The sequence below is a fragment of the Phoenix dactylifera genome, chromosome 2 (assembly GCF_051530095.1).
Source record: "Phoenix dactylifera cultivar Ajwa chromosome 2, Ajwa_hap1_PhDact_Kaust_v1.1, whole genome shotgun sequence".
NCBI lineage: Eukaryota > Viridiplantae > Streptophyta > Magnoliopsida > Arecales > Arecaceae > Phoenix > Phoenix dactylifera.
The window spans coordinates 14,494,239-14,510,000 of NC_143191.1; the positions used below are offsets into that span (position 1 = coordinate 14,494,239).

General features: G+C 39.5%; 1 protein-coding gene across 5 annotated transcripts in view; it reads left to right on the forward strand.

Moving 5' to 3' along the window:
- Positions 1-5,497: 5,497 nt before the first annotated feature.
- Positions 5,498-15,762, forward strand: part of LOC120103982 (PHD finger family protein) — a 23,972-nt gene continuing 13,707 nt past the window's right edge. The window contains exons 1-2 of one of the 5 annotated variants that reach the window (XR_005508436.3): positions 5,498-6,744; positions 7,017-7,100. Coding sequence is in view for 1 of the 5 variants with exons in the window: in XM_039119190.3 (XP_038975118.1) it covers positions 5,703-6,737 (1,035 nt within the window). In the remaining 4 variants the exon portion in view is untranslated. Of the gene's footprint in view, positions 6,751-7,016; positions 7,306-15,762 lie in introns of those variants that run through there. The other 4 variants (XR_005508437.3, XM_039119190.3, XR_005508438.3 and 1 more) reach the window with 4 other exon arrangements.

The window sequence follows — 15,762 nt, forward strand, 5'->3', positions numbered from 1 at the left end:
GGTTGCTATTAATGGTAGCCGACCGCCGGTCCTCCAACCGATAGTCACAACCCATGAGCTTCCCCCTTCCTCTATTAGAGAGAAATGCTTTATTTTTCTCTTTTCTCTCTCTTTCCCACTTTCTCTCTCTTATTTTTCTCTCTACATTGTTTCCCTCTTTATTGTCTCTCTAGGGTTTGTTGGATCCAGTAGAGGTCATCTTCAATGACTTTGATGGATCTTGGTAAGGGGGTCTTAACCCATAGCCGTCGGATTGTATACCCACCTCCATCTTGATCTTGCTGGATATCACTACATTTGGTCACCTTTGATCTCTATTGAGCCACCTATACCCAAGCCTAACCTTGATCAGATAAAATTACCTTGAACAAACCAGCCAGTACATTGGACACAACCACTTGGCCTGCCCTGTGAAGGTATTGGGACTTAAGCTTTTTATTCTTGAATTAATCATGGCTAAATTTTGATACAAATATAATTTTTGAATATTAGACTTTGAGGAAGATTTTTAAAATTAGAAAATTTTGTCAGTTGGTTGTACTCGCAAGATAAGTAATACTTCACTTTTCTAGATTTATTAACAAATTATAAAATATTTTTTAAATTGAATTATGCATAAACTATGAACTTGATGCATAGTATTCTATCATTAAATATGCCTTTTTATGAAATATTATATGATTCTCAATCGAATATATTGATTTCAATATGGATTATGCTCAATTGATTCGACATTGCATGGTTTTATGTATCTTTTGATTAGAAACATTAAATATATTTTTGAGAAAAAAAGGTGTTTTGACTCGATATGGATTTGGACTCATAACTTGACTATATATCAATACTTGCTAGTAGGGTTTATGCACTATATTGATACCCTGTCAGTGGAAATTCTATGCTGGTATATAATACCCTGTCAGTGAAAGTTATATGCTGGTATATTGATTCTCTGCTAGTGGTGGTTATGCACTGGTACATCAATACCCTTCCAGTAGAGGTTATGCGCTAATACATTGATACTCTGCTAGTGGGGGTTATATATTGGCTATCCTGCTAGTGGGGAGTTATATATTGGCTATCCTGCTAGTGGGGAGTTATATATTGGTACATCAACCATTTTTGAGCTCGAGAGGTGGTGTGCTCTTTCTACAAGGAGGGCAGGCTTGGCTTGCAAAGTTTGAGATTTGGACATTAAACATTCATGGATCGAGCTGCTATCAAGGTTATTTTAATGCTCAAAGTTTGTGGAATAAGGTGGCTTTGTGCAAAATACAAATTTTGTAGCTCTCCTGGACATTATAAAACTCCTAAGCATTTCTTTACAATTTTTTTGGTACAATGAGAGAAGATCTCAAGCAAAATAAGAAACAAAATTGCGTGGCAATTGAAATTATTATTATAGTATTTGCATCATCATCTCTTATCTAGCTTATCATGGAATTTTACTTCCAAATAATCTTTTATTGATCCAGTATTTTCTTATTATTTCCTTATAACAAGCCAATGTGCATGCCAGAAAAGCTTATTGAGCCCTTAGAGGGTGAATAACAAGTTTCTAGTGGCTAGGTCTAGTGACTACACGAGCAAGCCACTGATATCAAGTAGTTGGAAAGAAGACAAAGGAAGAAGGATAATGATAGTAGCGATGGGTCCGGATATCTTAATCTTCGAGGACTTTCACTACTGTCACACCATCTGTTTGAAAGAGAAGAAGATAAGATGTAAAGGGGCTACTGATTACTCTACCATTACAGGTAAATTAGAATTTTACTAGAAAACTAAAGCATGAAATTTAAAGAGTAAAAGTATTGATAACTTAAAAATAAAGATATAAGTAAAATCCAGTTGATTGGCTGATCAAAAGATCTCCTTTTTACATTACGTTCTATTATTTATATAAAAGACAAATGATATGGTAACTTCCAACTCTCAATTGTATATAGTAGCCTATGTCTAGCCCCCACTTCACTTGACAGCTTTAACCATCAGGATTACCACTTTTCCACTCATCATGCCCTTATTAATTGTCAAGTCCAGTAACTATTCACTGGATCTTGTACTTATATCATTATCCTTATGGCCAAGTAATAACCCTCTATTTAAGATAGCGGTTAGGTTGGTTCAACTTCACTCTTAAGCCTTCTTGATAGCCGCTCAAGTCTGATGTTTACTTCACTTGGGTTTATTGGATACCATATCTTCCTTTCTAGTAGTAAAATTGAATGATATCAAAGTTAGTTTTTGCCCAAGTCTTCCTTTTGGGTTCTCTTTCGGATTCTATTTTAGAGCCACCACGCGTATGATGATCATGGGGTGTCAAGATGTAGTGTAAATAGTTATATTTTTGGATCAATTATAATAGTTGTATATGCTCAATAGGGTTCAAATTGCCATCTTTGATTTCTTTAATTTGCAGTTTTGGAATGTTATACTCTAAGAATATAGTCTTATGAAAGTTATTCCCTATGAACTCTTTATTCCACTTTCACAAAACATGCTTAATTCATTGATCAAAGCAATATAGAAAATCTATCCATGGGGGAATGACAGTTACTACAATGCCAAACTCTCCTCAAAACTTCTCTAATGCTATTAGAGGTCAGCCAGAACTTCTCAAATAAGAAGAGGGCACTACACATTCTGCAATAAAGAGTTCAATTTTGATATTATAATAGTGGTGCAAAGCATTCCATCAAAAAAAAAAAAGTGGTGCAAAGCAACCCCTCATAGATGAGTGACTTGGAACTCTCGGCATTGGTCAATCTATTCACTATTTATAAATAATTCAGTAACTTTCACTTTTCCAACAAACCAAATAGCAAAAATGCCCACTTTTTTAAGTGCACTTTTTGTAGGTGCCACTTTCAAAAAATGCACCCAAAAGTTGCTTTTGCTTAGCTTACACAACCAAACAAGCCTTTAGTTATATTAACATTAGAAATTAAGTTATGGACTAGAGTCCATTCATAGTGTTAAAAATGGACCAACACTCAATCTATCATTAAAAAATGGAGACATTAGTATACAAAATAGAACACCAACCATTGTTATCATAAAAATACCTAGTTATATTTAGCATAAAGACTTCTAAAGTTATGGACCACAGTGCAATCATAGTTTGCATGATAGAACATTTCCATAGGATGAGTAAATGGGGCACTAGGACAACTTAAATTCGACATTAAATCCACATTCTTTCATACATTGAGCAAATTCAATACTGAGACAACTTTTAAATCCGATATTAAATATACATTCTTACATACATTTAGTAAATGTGGCACTAAGATAAATCTGACATCAGTCCTACACTCTTATATTCTTAAATCCAGCACCAATATATCTTAAAAACAACAGAAATGAAATTTGTTTATAGAATAGATTTCTAAGGAAAGAACGAAAGATACGTGACTAATATTGTAAATGGGTTAAGTTGACCCATGACATGACTCAACCTGATTAGTTTAGACCTAATCCTACCATTTTTAAGGATCATAGAGTTAGGTTGGGTTTTGAAATTGGGCCTATTTGACATTTTGGATTGGGTTTGGTTTATTGAATTTTGACTCGACTTGACTTGACCCAATCATATGTTATTTGGATCTTTATCAAGTCTCCTAATTTCTAACTTTACTTGACTAGACCCGAACCTAAGTAACCCATTAACCCATAATATATAAAGGGGCTGACTTAGTTTTACTAACCCCCAACCCACTTGAGCCTCGGTTCTCCCATTCTGCCATTTGTCTCTTTCCTTCCTTTAAAACCCTATATCCCCATTTTCTCCTTGATCCCATTTGTCTGAGGATGTTGCTTTTCTTGATATTCTGATACATTGGCCTTCCCTCTCCTCCACTTCCACCTTCTTGCCCTTCCACATGAGATACTTAAAGCAGCTCTCCCATCGACAGAGTCTGCCTTTCCTCTCTCTTTTCTTCATTCTTGAGCAAACCATGGTTGAGACCCTCAATTCACACAAGCCATTCCCCTCCAACATCAGGTTCGGAGACCCCTGGGGATGCCCATACCAGGCTTCTCAATCCCCAGCAACGAGTTTGCGGCGAGCATCGATAGCTGATGGAGATCGAAAGCTTCAAAGAATTCAATGGATGGAGTGATTGAGGGGGGAAGAGAGACAAAGCAGAGGGTTGGCTCGGGCTCCAAACCTTAGAAAAATCCCAACCTTAATGAATCTAACACTACTTTCTTTCCCTCTTGATGCAAAATAATTAATAAGAATAGAGAGAGAGGGAGAGAGGGGCTTCTTGATTTTATGTTGTTTCATCAGGGAGAGTTAGTAAGTTGACTCACTTTGGCTTTTCGTATCATGATAGAGGCTCTATTCATTAATTAGTTCTCATGTTGTCACATTCATTCAATTTATACTTCATAATTGTAGAAAATTTTTAACTCTTACAATTTTGTACCCGACAACAAAGGTATGAAGTAGCTGACCGGTAGGCATTTTATCATGATCTTCGATTTTGATGGATGCCATGTATGTCTGGAGACCCTGGCTTCGTAAGTAGGTAGGATATAAGGCACAATGAACACGGTGGTGAGGGAGTCAAACTCTAGACTCGAACATGACTTTGGACTCGATTTTTTTTTTTTGTTAGGATTGGGTCATACATTAACCCAACCCGATCCAAACAACTTGTTGGATCTGAAAGTTTTAGCTGTAAACTCAACTTGACTCGATCGATCTTCTATTGATTTGGATCTGGGTCCAACATTAGGATTCGAACAAGAAACTGGCTTAGATCAGGATCAATTATGCCTTAGTCTAATTCGATCCATTTGTAGTCCTATATATGATAACTTATCTTTAAATAGAGATGTTGATGATATAGTAGATGGTCACCAATCGGTCGAGCAAGCATACCCTCTACTATCGTTGGAAGTGGAGGGTTGTCGGAGCTTCACCAAAGAAAAGGAACCTGCTAATTGTGGTCTTCGTGCTCTTTGATAGCTAGGGTAGCACGACTAAGATTCGCCTAATTCCCTTCAAGCTAAAAGTAAGAATTAAAGCATCTTTATTATGTGAGAGGGCAATTGGTTGTTTCATAAGGCATAGGTAAGACTAAACGGAGACGCGAAGGTCCCACCATATCTAATTAAAACTTTTGGAGGAGAGAGGTTTATGGGTGGATTGCTATAAATTGAGGAGGTAAAGTGTAATTTTTGCTTTATTTTAGCCATTAGGTGGATCATCCATATTTTGTCAAGGTTGCATTTCTCTTGAAACCGCGTTACATGGGAAAAAACTGAGTTACATGGGGAAGGATAGAAAACAACGAACACAGTAACTAACTATACTCGAAACGGTCGTCTCGGACTTACCGCACTCGGCCCGGCTGGGAAAGAAGAAAATACATGCCACCGGTTATTTCTCCCCGATAAGAAGAAAGCCGGTATATATGGCAACATTGGAAATTTATCCAAACAGAACTCACGGCAGACTGGGGATTTATTCGTGCGCTGTATTATCCTCCATCTACGTCCTATCCGGTGGACTGACGTTTTCTCGAGAGCGGAAAAATTAGAAAATATAAAATGGAAAATAACGAGGGATATTTTGAAAGAGAATCGGAACTCGAATCTCTTTCTCTCTTTCTCTCTCTCCAAATCATTCCAAATCCCTAATCCTCAATCTCTCCGCTCTTCTCGTCTTCTAGGGTTTCCTTGATCTCCCCCCGTCAATGCCGGCGACGGTGACGACGACGGCGGTGGTGGGGCGAGGCCTCCACCCGGGCGAGTGCGGCGGCGACGGATGCGACGCCCGGAACCCCTGGCCGCTCCACAACGTCCGCCACCGCGGCGTCTTCTGCCGCCTCTGCACCTCCTGCGTCCTCAGATACCACCATGGATCCTTCTGCTCCACCTGCTTCGACGTCCTCGAAGGCGCCGCCGCCACCGCCTGCGGCGGAGACACCTCGCCGGCAGACCGCCCCGTCGTCCAATGTTCCAAGTGCCCCTCTGTCTCCCACCTTGCCTGCCTCTCCGCCCCCGAGCTCGCTGCCCAGTTTGTCTGCCCTAGCTGCAAGAACCTCGATGGCTTCTCCTACTTCCCTGTCTCCACGCGAGAAGAGACTGCCAGTGAAGGCGAGAGACCTTCAGATGGAAGTCGGAATACGATTGACTCTTCCAACGCGAAGGCGCTTCTTGCCGCCGCGCAGTTTGCGGCAGCTTCGATGAGCAGAGCGGCGGCGGCCGCGAGGGCTGAGGCCGAGCGGAAGGTTAAGGAGGCTGTGATGGCAAGGAAGAGGGCAAGGGAGATGCTTGAGACAGCTTGTGTAGTTTCCAAGAGAGAAAAGGAAAAGGAAGTCAAGGTGGAGCTGGGGACAGCATTGGTATCCAAACCAGAGGAGGTGGAGCCAAAGAAGAAAATGCTGCAGCCGAGCAGGACTGTTGCTGCTGTCCTGGCAGCACAGAAGAGGATCCAGAATAGGGAGAGGGAGAAGCTGAGGAAGTTCCATGATCCACTCACTGTGAGGCAGAGGCCTGCGCAGGGAATTGCAGAGAAGGATAAGTCTCATGAAACTTCAATGTCTGGCCCGAAGAATGTCTCGGGGAACGTGAAAAATGGTCTGGGAAGTTCATCGAAACCCACAGATCATGTAGTACATGAGAAGGGGAAAAAGGGGATGCTTTCTGGTCCTGAAAGAGGCAGCACTGATGAGGAAAACAGAAATTTAACAAAGAATGCTGCTAAGGGTACCAGGGGAGCTCAATAGATTCGAGGTGAAGGTCTCTATCTTATCGGATCTTCTTAAATTTGTTGGTAAAATATTTCATATTCCGGAAATCATAAAGAAAGAATCATTATCTGGTGTCTTTTGGATTTACATGTCCATAAACGCTTCGACTAGAACATGCATATTCTTTTCTTTTACGTTTTCTACATCTTTTGTTTGCTCTCTGTCTGTAAGTTTGATTTGTGAATTTGTGTGAATTCACAATTGAATCAAAGAAGCTGGTTTCCGCTTTTAATTGAAATGTTGACATTGTTGCAGATTCATCAATGTCCAGAACTAAAACAGGAGCTTTTACTGGTCTGTGAAAGACAGCTAGTCAGCGTTCATGGGTTGCTTTTGTGGGTAAATATTATGTGTTTCTCATTATGTTTACTCTTCTTTGCTCAGTTGCTTACAATCATCTGTTGAGAGTATGTTGTGTGTTAATTAACTTTTTTCTGGTGAAGCTAAATGTCTTAACTGGGTCCTATTGTAACATTGAAGTGAACTAAAGCTCTTTCCTTTCTACCTTCTGTTTTTTTTTTTTTTACAAATGCCTTCTGACTTTTAAGAAAATGTTTGTTTTGTCTGGAAGTTCTCTAAATGATTCATTCATCTTCAGTTTACTGTTCTATGCCCAAGGCCGTGAGCTTACTTGATTTAGTTTTGGATCCAATAGCGGGTTGCTTGTCTTGTCCTTTGCATTACTTGGCAATCGTCTAGCTTATCACTCTTTGGTTTATCTGAGTAGAATGTGATATCTTATTTGAATGTAAAGGATGCCATATATGGTTCTTATATCACTTGAGCCTTGAGGATTAGCAGAATATGTATATTATGTTGTACTTTCTTAATTCTTCATATTCATTGGAGTGAAAATCACACAATTTGGTTAACAAATACTCTCTGGTAGACAAGTATAAATCAAGGTAAACTTCATTCCTCTGTAATATAGAATAATTCTAGTAGCTTTATGAAGATGAATCGACATGTTTTGAACATTTAGGTTGTTGATTCTTATAAACACATTACACACTAAATATCATCTGAGATGTCACTATTATTTCATAAAAAGATCATCAAAAATAGTGTGGAGTATATCATGAACATCTAAATATTATAAATTAACATCACGATAGCATAATGTGGGAACAGAAATTTTACAAAGAATTACAGTTTTCAGAGAAGATAGTTATGCATCATTTGTGTTGATACATATTATTTAGTTATGCATCATTTGTGTGGATAAATATTATTCAGTTGTAGGTGTGGTTTGCATCCTATCCCTCCTTAGGATTCAAAGGGGATCTGTATGATGCCGACGAGATCTCTGCAAATGGTTGATATCTTAAGGTTTTACAATGTGCTCAAGTACCTTAAAACCTTGCCTTGTTAGTATTAAAGAAAAGTTAGAGTTGCATACCAATGCAGACAATTGCAAATGATATTAGTATGAATGTTCTAGCCAATTGCATAACATATGCAAATAAAGGGTTTTCTATGGCACTCCTGGTGATTCCGTACAAGTACCATTGGCTAATAAGCAGATTTTATCCATTTGCTGACCAATGTTTCAGGTTAAATATAAGCCGTTAATTATCAACCTGCTATTCCTTGTTTGAACATACAAGTGTAGGTCAGAGGTTCCATTTTTACTGTGACATGATCCAAATGGAGTGGGCCTTTTTGTCATTTAATCTCCTCTTCAGTTCCATCTTCCTCCTCTTTGGCATTGCAATGATGTACTTATCTTGTGCCATTGCTGAGCCTTCCCTCGCCCCTACCTATTGTCGAGAGTTTTTCACCGATTGATCAAAATATTACCCCATATATTGCACCGTCAATCACCCCGCTCCCCACTATTGAACCTTTTCTTGTTGCTAAGCCTTCGCTCACCCCATTTGATGCCCCACCACTACCATTGACATTTTGTCCCCGATACCTCATTTCAAATAATTGCTAAACCAAGCCTCACTTTGCCTCCCTTTTTCTTCCTTGAACATCATCAGCCCATTCAATCGCCCTTCTTATCGCCCTTCTTTCTTCCCCACCATGCCTCCCTCTTCTTCTTGCTCTCCATCCTTCCCATCATTGCTTATGTTGCCCTTCTTGCATTCATCTTTTAATAGTCTAGGGGTGGTGTTGAGACTAGTTGAAGGAGAGTGGTGGTTAGGCTCAACAGCAGCGGGGGGGGGGGGGGGGGGGGGATTTGAGGTGGGTTTAGCTGCTTTATTTGAGGAACAAGAAGATCTACGGGAAGAGAGAAGGTTGAGCAATGGGTGAGTTTGATGATTTGATGTTGATGGGAATGTTGGTCGGTCAATACGGGTGAAATAGGGTAAGTCACAATGCTAAAATTGGTGGTCAATTATCAATCATCTATTCAATTGAACCATTTCGATCCCTTTGCCCTTTATCAAATGAATGATTGAAAGCTCAATGCAATAAAAATGTAAAAGTATACAAAACCCAAATATAATAGGTAGATGTACGTCAAGGATTGAATGAATTGCCCTATTTTGTTATTTCGAATGAATATAATTTATTAAGGGCCTAATTGCCATTGACTCAGTTCCCTTTTCTTTCTTAAAAAAGGTAATTAGATCCAAAAAAATGTTTGATGAGGTTGCTTTCATCTTTTTGTTGTTTTTGAAAGTAATCGTGTTCTAAAGGTGCTCTAGTTGCTTAGGCAAGGTGACGAAACCCCTAAGCACCTCAAAAATCCTCAGGCAAGGCCAGTTTACTTGAGGCGGTGCCTAGGTGAGTGTTTGAGATAAAATGAGAGGCGGTCATTTAAGCACCTCTCCAATGTCTGACAACATTCTTGTTGTCCTTTTTGCCCATTCTTTTAGATCACTGTTAGCTTTATTTTGATGTTGATTTTGGTCCATTGGGACCAATATAGATAAATGGTTACTTTAGGATATTCAGTGGTTTGTTATTTTACGTTGTGTTGTTTAGAAGCATGAAACATGTTTTGCTAAGTGGTATTTTACTATCATGTATGAATACTGAATCTATTTAGTATGTCCAATGGTTTATTTTTTCCATTTTTTGTTCAAAACCATATTATGGGAAGTGGTGTTTTGATGTGATGCTTTAAAAGATGCAAGCATCGATCATTTGTTTCTCGACTGCTTGTCGTGCAAAAAATGGAATAACTGAGTGAAAAAGGGGAGTCTTTTTCACTTTCTGTTCGTCTTCAGTGCCCCAAACCGGTTTTGAAAGGAATGATTTGTCAAATCCACCTGGTAAGGAAGATAGGTCATTATCAGCGTCCCCATCGGAAGAGGCAGCATAAGCTAATATGATATCCAATGTTCAAGATGATCATGATTTAGGATGTTGAAACTTGAAAATTAATTTTGTGATGTTTATATTATTTCTAGATGTAGATGTTATTTATTTCTAATGCAATTATTAGACTTTTCATATATTAGCACCTTGCTTTCATCAGGAGAGCGCCTTTTTGGTGCCTAGCACCTTGGGCAATATAGTGGTCTTGTCATCTTAAGGGTGCTTTTTATGTTTACAACTTGGAAAATAATTTTGGAAATCAAAAATTTTTCAATAGCGAAATTGCTTCAGTTTCAAAAATTTTGGAAAAAAGGAGAAAATTAAGCCATTGCCATCTCCTTATTGCAATTGCTATCACAACTGTCCCCCACCCCCAAACAACGATTTCTTCTTCCACCAAGAGGGTTGGAAATGGGCTCAAGCTAGCCCAAGGCCCATAGGACTTGGTCGGCTTTGAGTCAGGCCTTGAGCCTAACTTGAAAGGATTTTGGTTGGGCTTGAGTTTGGGTTGTAGGGTCAGAACAATAAATTGACCTGACGAGTCCAACCCATAGCCCAACTTGATGCCTAGCCTAACTTGCCCCCTCCGCCAAACTAAACCCTGACCCTATCCCTAACACCCACCCCTCTTACCACATCCCACACTGTTACCCATGTTATAATACTCCACCTTTTTGCTCCCTCTCATATTCTCATGCTTTTCTCCACCTCTTTCTCACTCTCCATAATTGTGCCCTAGGCCTCGATGTTCACCCTCTCTTCCTTGCTAACCCCCTTGCCACCTCAATGTTCTCTGCCACGAGCCCTCCCCAACTCATGGATGCTGTTCAGTTGCTCTCTTCACTCTTTGCTTTTGCCTGCTTCATCGTCATCATCGTCCATGGTCCCAGTATTGTCTCCTCGATTCTCGATGGGCTCCCTCAGCCTTACTGCCCTAACTCTTGACGCCCCAAACTATAACACTAATCCCCTCCACCTTTGCTTGTGGACCTTCTCCCTCTCCAAATCCCCCTCGTTTTCTCTTGTACACGAATACTAGGGTAGGGTCACCGAGCTCGGGTTCGAGCTCATGTCAGGCATGCTCGAGCTCGATTTTTGTAGGGCCTCGTTCGGGCTTTGGGCTAGGCTCGAATTTGGGCTTGGTCAGGGCTTGGGATTGATCAGAAATTCTCTTGGGGCTTAGGCCTAGCCCGAAGCCAGAAGAGAATTTCCAGGCCAAGCTCAGGGAGGGGTGCGGCCCAAGCTAGCCTAACCTAGCTCACTTCTAGCCTTAACCATCAATACTATGACTAGAATAATGGCTGATACTTGCTGCTTGTGCTGCACCATTCTTGTAGTTCTTCACCACTAGTGGCACTATTTTGCTAAGATAGCCACCACCAAAGTTCGCCAAACTGATACTGAGACCCATACCGGTCGGCAATTAGCCTGGTACAGTACGGTTGCATACTGCACTGTGCCGTACCATACCATGCCGGGGTGATTGTTATTTTTTTTGAATTGAAGTCAGCAAATGGTTTGCCGACTTTATTATAGCTTGTTGGCAAAAAATAAATAGGATCTCCTATTTCGAAACGAAACAGGGAGGGCTTCTAAGTCCTCTCTACATCTTTTCGTGTGGTCTCTCCCTCTCTCCGTCCATTCCTCCCTCCCCCTCTCTCTCTCTTTTCTTCTCTCCTTCCTCTTCCTCCCACTTGCCTGATTTTTTGAACCGAAGGGGTGGAACTGTGCCAGTTCACCCTCGGTATGGTTCGGTACGCTCCGGACCGGGTGGTTCGGGGTGGTACAGTGAACATGGGCCGCCACCACCACAACCACCATGATTATGTTGGCTTCGAGTACATTTGATGGTCTGTTGCACTCTCATGTATTAGATTTAATCTCTTGCCTTTGAGATGTGCTCACTGAGATAAGATGGAAGGCAATCAAATGCCTTCATAACTCATATTTAATCATAAATTGATGAGAAAGCTTTGAACTTTGGGCAATCACTTGTGGTGATAGCTAGGAGAGAAAAAGAGAGCTTGCCACTCACCTTAGCCCCGTCTCCCACCTTCCTTCCATCTGTCCTAGGGATTGAGTTTGTTGTTAAGCATTGCAACAGATTGTGAACTCAAGGGGGATGAGAGAAATAGAAGAAGAGGGTGAGTGGGGCCTCCATGTACCTTACACCTTTGCAGTTCTCTGATAGGTTTAGGAGGTCGACAATCTGATCGCAATGAACTGGTCCAAAAGTTGATGGTTAGGCAACAAGGAATCATGATCCTTATGAAGATTCAAACGGATCCAAATTATTTTATCAAGAAAATTGTATTAATCAAAACATTTAATATGATATTTTTAAATAACTAAAAAGGATTTTTTTGACTCTAATAAAGATATTCTAAGTGTGAGATCTATGGTCATATAGATGTCTTATTTTTTTGCAGATAAATTTTATTGTTAAGGAGTTTATGTGATTCTATTTTCATGTCTTTTGGGGTATAGTATCACTTCTTATTGTCTAGTTTAAAAGAGAAGTTATAGAGCGTTAGAAGATTTATGGATGGGAATGGTTTCTTTCCCAAACAGATTATAAGCTGTAGCAAATTCATTTACCAAAGTGAAAAAAGAGTTTGAAATGCGTTTGTCTAAGCTTGAGCTCATACCTTGTAGGGTGGAACAAATAGAAGACAAAATGAAAAAGGAAGAAAACAGATTTTAGCGACTTTCAATCCTAGATAGTGGACTTGATGAATTTCCCATGTGCAAGGTAGAATCCAGCCTGATCATTCCAATCCTTAAATCTCATCTTCATTGATATCCTTGATTGACACCTGCAGAATGTCCTATATATTTTTGAGCTGAAAAAGGTTCATGTCCCTAGCGCACCTGGCACCAGAGATGGATCAAGTTGAACCAACATCATTAGACTGAAAAAAACATTGCACTCAACGTTTAAAAGATATAATTTTGCTAGGTTATGTATGACCCAAGTTTTTATATCGTCCTTTTGTTATTTAACAACGTATGTGTGGGAGGCTACGAATCTTTAGAACGATCTATTTGCAAACACAACTAGCAGAAAGTTAATGTACTGGAGATGTTTTTATTAAAGTAACATTGGATTGAGACACAGGATACGGAGGACATGGAGGATTTTTTATCATTAAAATTAAGACAAAGGAAAGGGGATTGTTGAAGGTCAGTTTGAAGGAAAACCATTGAATTGATTCTTTTTTAGGTAATAGTTGGTAGAAGGCCTGACAATTGCCTTTATGGTATGAAGTTGTGAGGTGATGATCAGTAGTTTCATAATTTAATTTTAACCTTGCTAATTAATGTAGAGCATTGCTTAAACACTTGAGAATATCAGTAGGTTAACAAATTAGGTGGATGAGGGCGGGGGTCTCTGGAAAAAGATAGAAGGGTGTTGACTGGGAAAAGGGTCTGACTGAGTTGTAAGGTTGGGGGTTAAAATTAATAAGGTATATGACACCACTAAATTAAACTCATGGAATCTAAGAAGTCTAAGTCAGATAGCAGACTATGGTGCAAAAGCTAATTGGCTTTTGTTAGGCTTTGTATAGGGTTTTTAAGATAAGCATAAGTGAATTCTGCATCATAACAAGGCTCGGGAACGTGAAGAGGTGTTCATACTTTTAATTAGGCTAGGGATAAGTCTCAAGGTGCATGGAGTAAGCCTCGTTAATTTTCCTAAAGTTTTAAAATTATTGGAAAGTAATATGATATTAATTTAAGATAAAAGTGTTTGGGGTTATATATGGATTCAGCTATAAAGTTTTGTATGGATCAAGCACGCCAGTCACCAAGCGAGCACAAATATTTATTGTACAGTACATATCTTGCCTTGCCTAGATTTGAAATTTGGAGTCCACTAGCAATGCTTTACAAATAGAAGTGATTCATTTCTTCCTTTCTTATGGATTATGGAAATAATCATTGTATGCCTTCAATAAGGTGTAATTGTGACATAATGGTATGAAATGTGCGAGTCATATGGATCTCTTAATTTGGTACCTTCATGTTGTAAATCTTCATCAAAGAGCCTAAAGGCATTTTTGATGAGCCTCACCTTGAGGCAATTCTCAAGTAAGTCTTTTTAAAGAATGACATTTATGTTCCTTTTAAACAATAGTGTTGGTTAAGCCTTATCTAAGAAGGAGGAGCTTCAGTACAGTGAGCAAATAATATATTAATGTTGATTAAAAAAAAGAAAAATCATGTTTGGACTATTGGAAGGAAGAATGGACCTAATAGGAAGAACGGGTCTTGTTGTTCTATTTGGCTGGAATGGGATCAACATGAGTTATATATAAAATTTTAAACCGACAATTGTTGTTATTGTATGTCTAGTAAGGCTCTAGGGTGTCCATTTAGTGATTAGCATAGAGAGATTGCTCGAATTTTGTTTGGTTTGGGCTTCATTTTTAGAGGGTGAGCCTTGCCGCAATAGTAAGATTGCTCTATTACAACCTAGGCATTAACGTGTTTGAAACACAAAAATAGCCTATCAGTATATGGGGGCAAGGCTGTGTATATTTGACCCTCCCTAGACCTGCAGTGCGAGAGCCTCGTGCATTATGCTGCCTTTTTTTTGGCTTAGCTCCTACCTTGTACTTTCTCATGTTATTTGTTTCTACTTTTTCTTACTCTAGCACCGCTTCCTTGTTGTCACTTATACCTAGCAATTTTGTTTTTAGTTTTTCTTACTTAGCATCCCCCGTTATTGAAATTGCACCTGTATCTGCTAGGGGATTGGTTTTTGTTTGTTGTGTTGGTTAGAGTTTGATGTCTGATGCCGCCAAGGGATCATACAATTGTGGATAATAGGTTACAGATAGGAATATGTTTAGGATTTAGTAGTCTGGACTATTTATATTACAAAGAAAGCTTTAGGAAGGGTATTTGACATGAATAAGTGCAAAATTGTGCTTCCAGAATTTTAATAGTACAATTTCCTTATACGTTTCTTGAGGTCCTTGCATCATCTTATGTGACATGTATGAAGCAATAGGTCAGAGGTGCAATGTTGTGCAATTATACATATAGAGCTTTAGTACAAATTTCTTCCAGAGGTCACCCCATTTAATTACTGAGACAAGCTTTATCTATAATGCGTTTTGATCGGACATTGGATTGGATGATAGTGATTCCAATTTAGAGATGCATAGAAGTACTATTAGGTGAATTCTGACCATTGATCTATTATTTTTTTTTTCCAAATGCCATTGTTTTAATTGTTAATATGAGCTTGATCAATATTTTGATTTGGTGTAGCATGGATGGGGGAGAACAAATCTATTTAACAAATGGGAGCCTTTTGAAGAAGGCTAAATCTATTGTTGTAAGACCTAGCCGGGTCGCACGAGTTGCCCTGCTCGACTCATGACATGTAGTCGTATATGTGTCGGTTAACTCTAAATCCGGGTGTCCAGAAAAGCTAGGTGACTCATTTAGTTGGGCTATTGACCTGTTGGACTTGCTTTGTTCAACCTAGCATCCAACCATGGTTGACCTGGGATTCCTAGTCATAAGATTGGGATAGAAGATGAAGGCGGAGGTTGTAGAGGTCTAGAGGGCCAGTGGAGGCACCGATAGTGTTAGAGAGCTTGGAGAGGCGTCGAGGGTTGAGGTGGAGTTGACAGGGCAGAGAAAGGAGTCGATGGGGGGTTGATATGGCATAGGCATCTCGCCGGGCCAACACCCCTTTGCGCCATGGTACCAA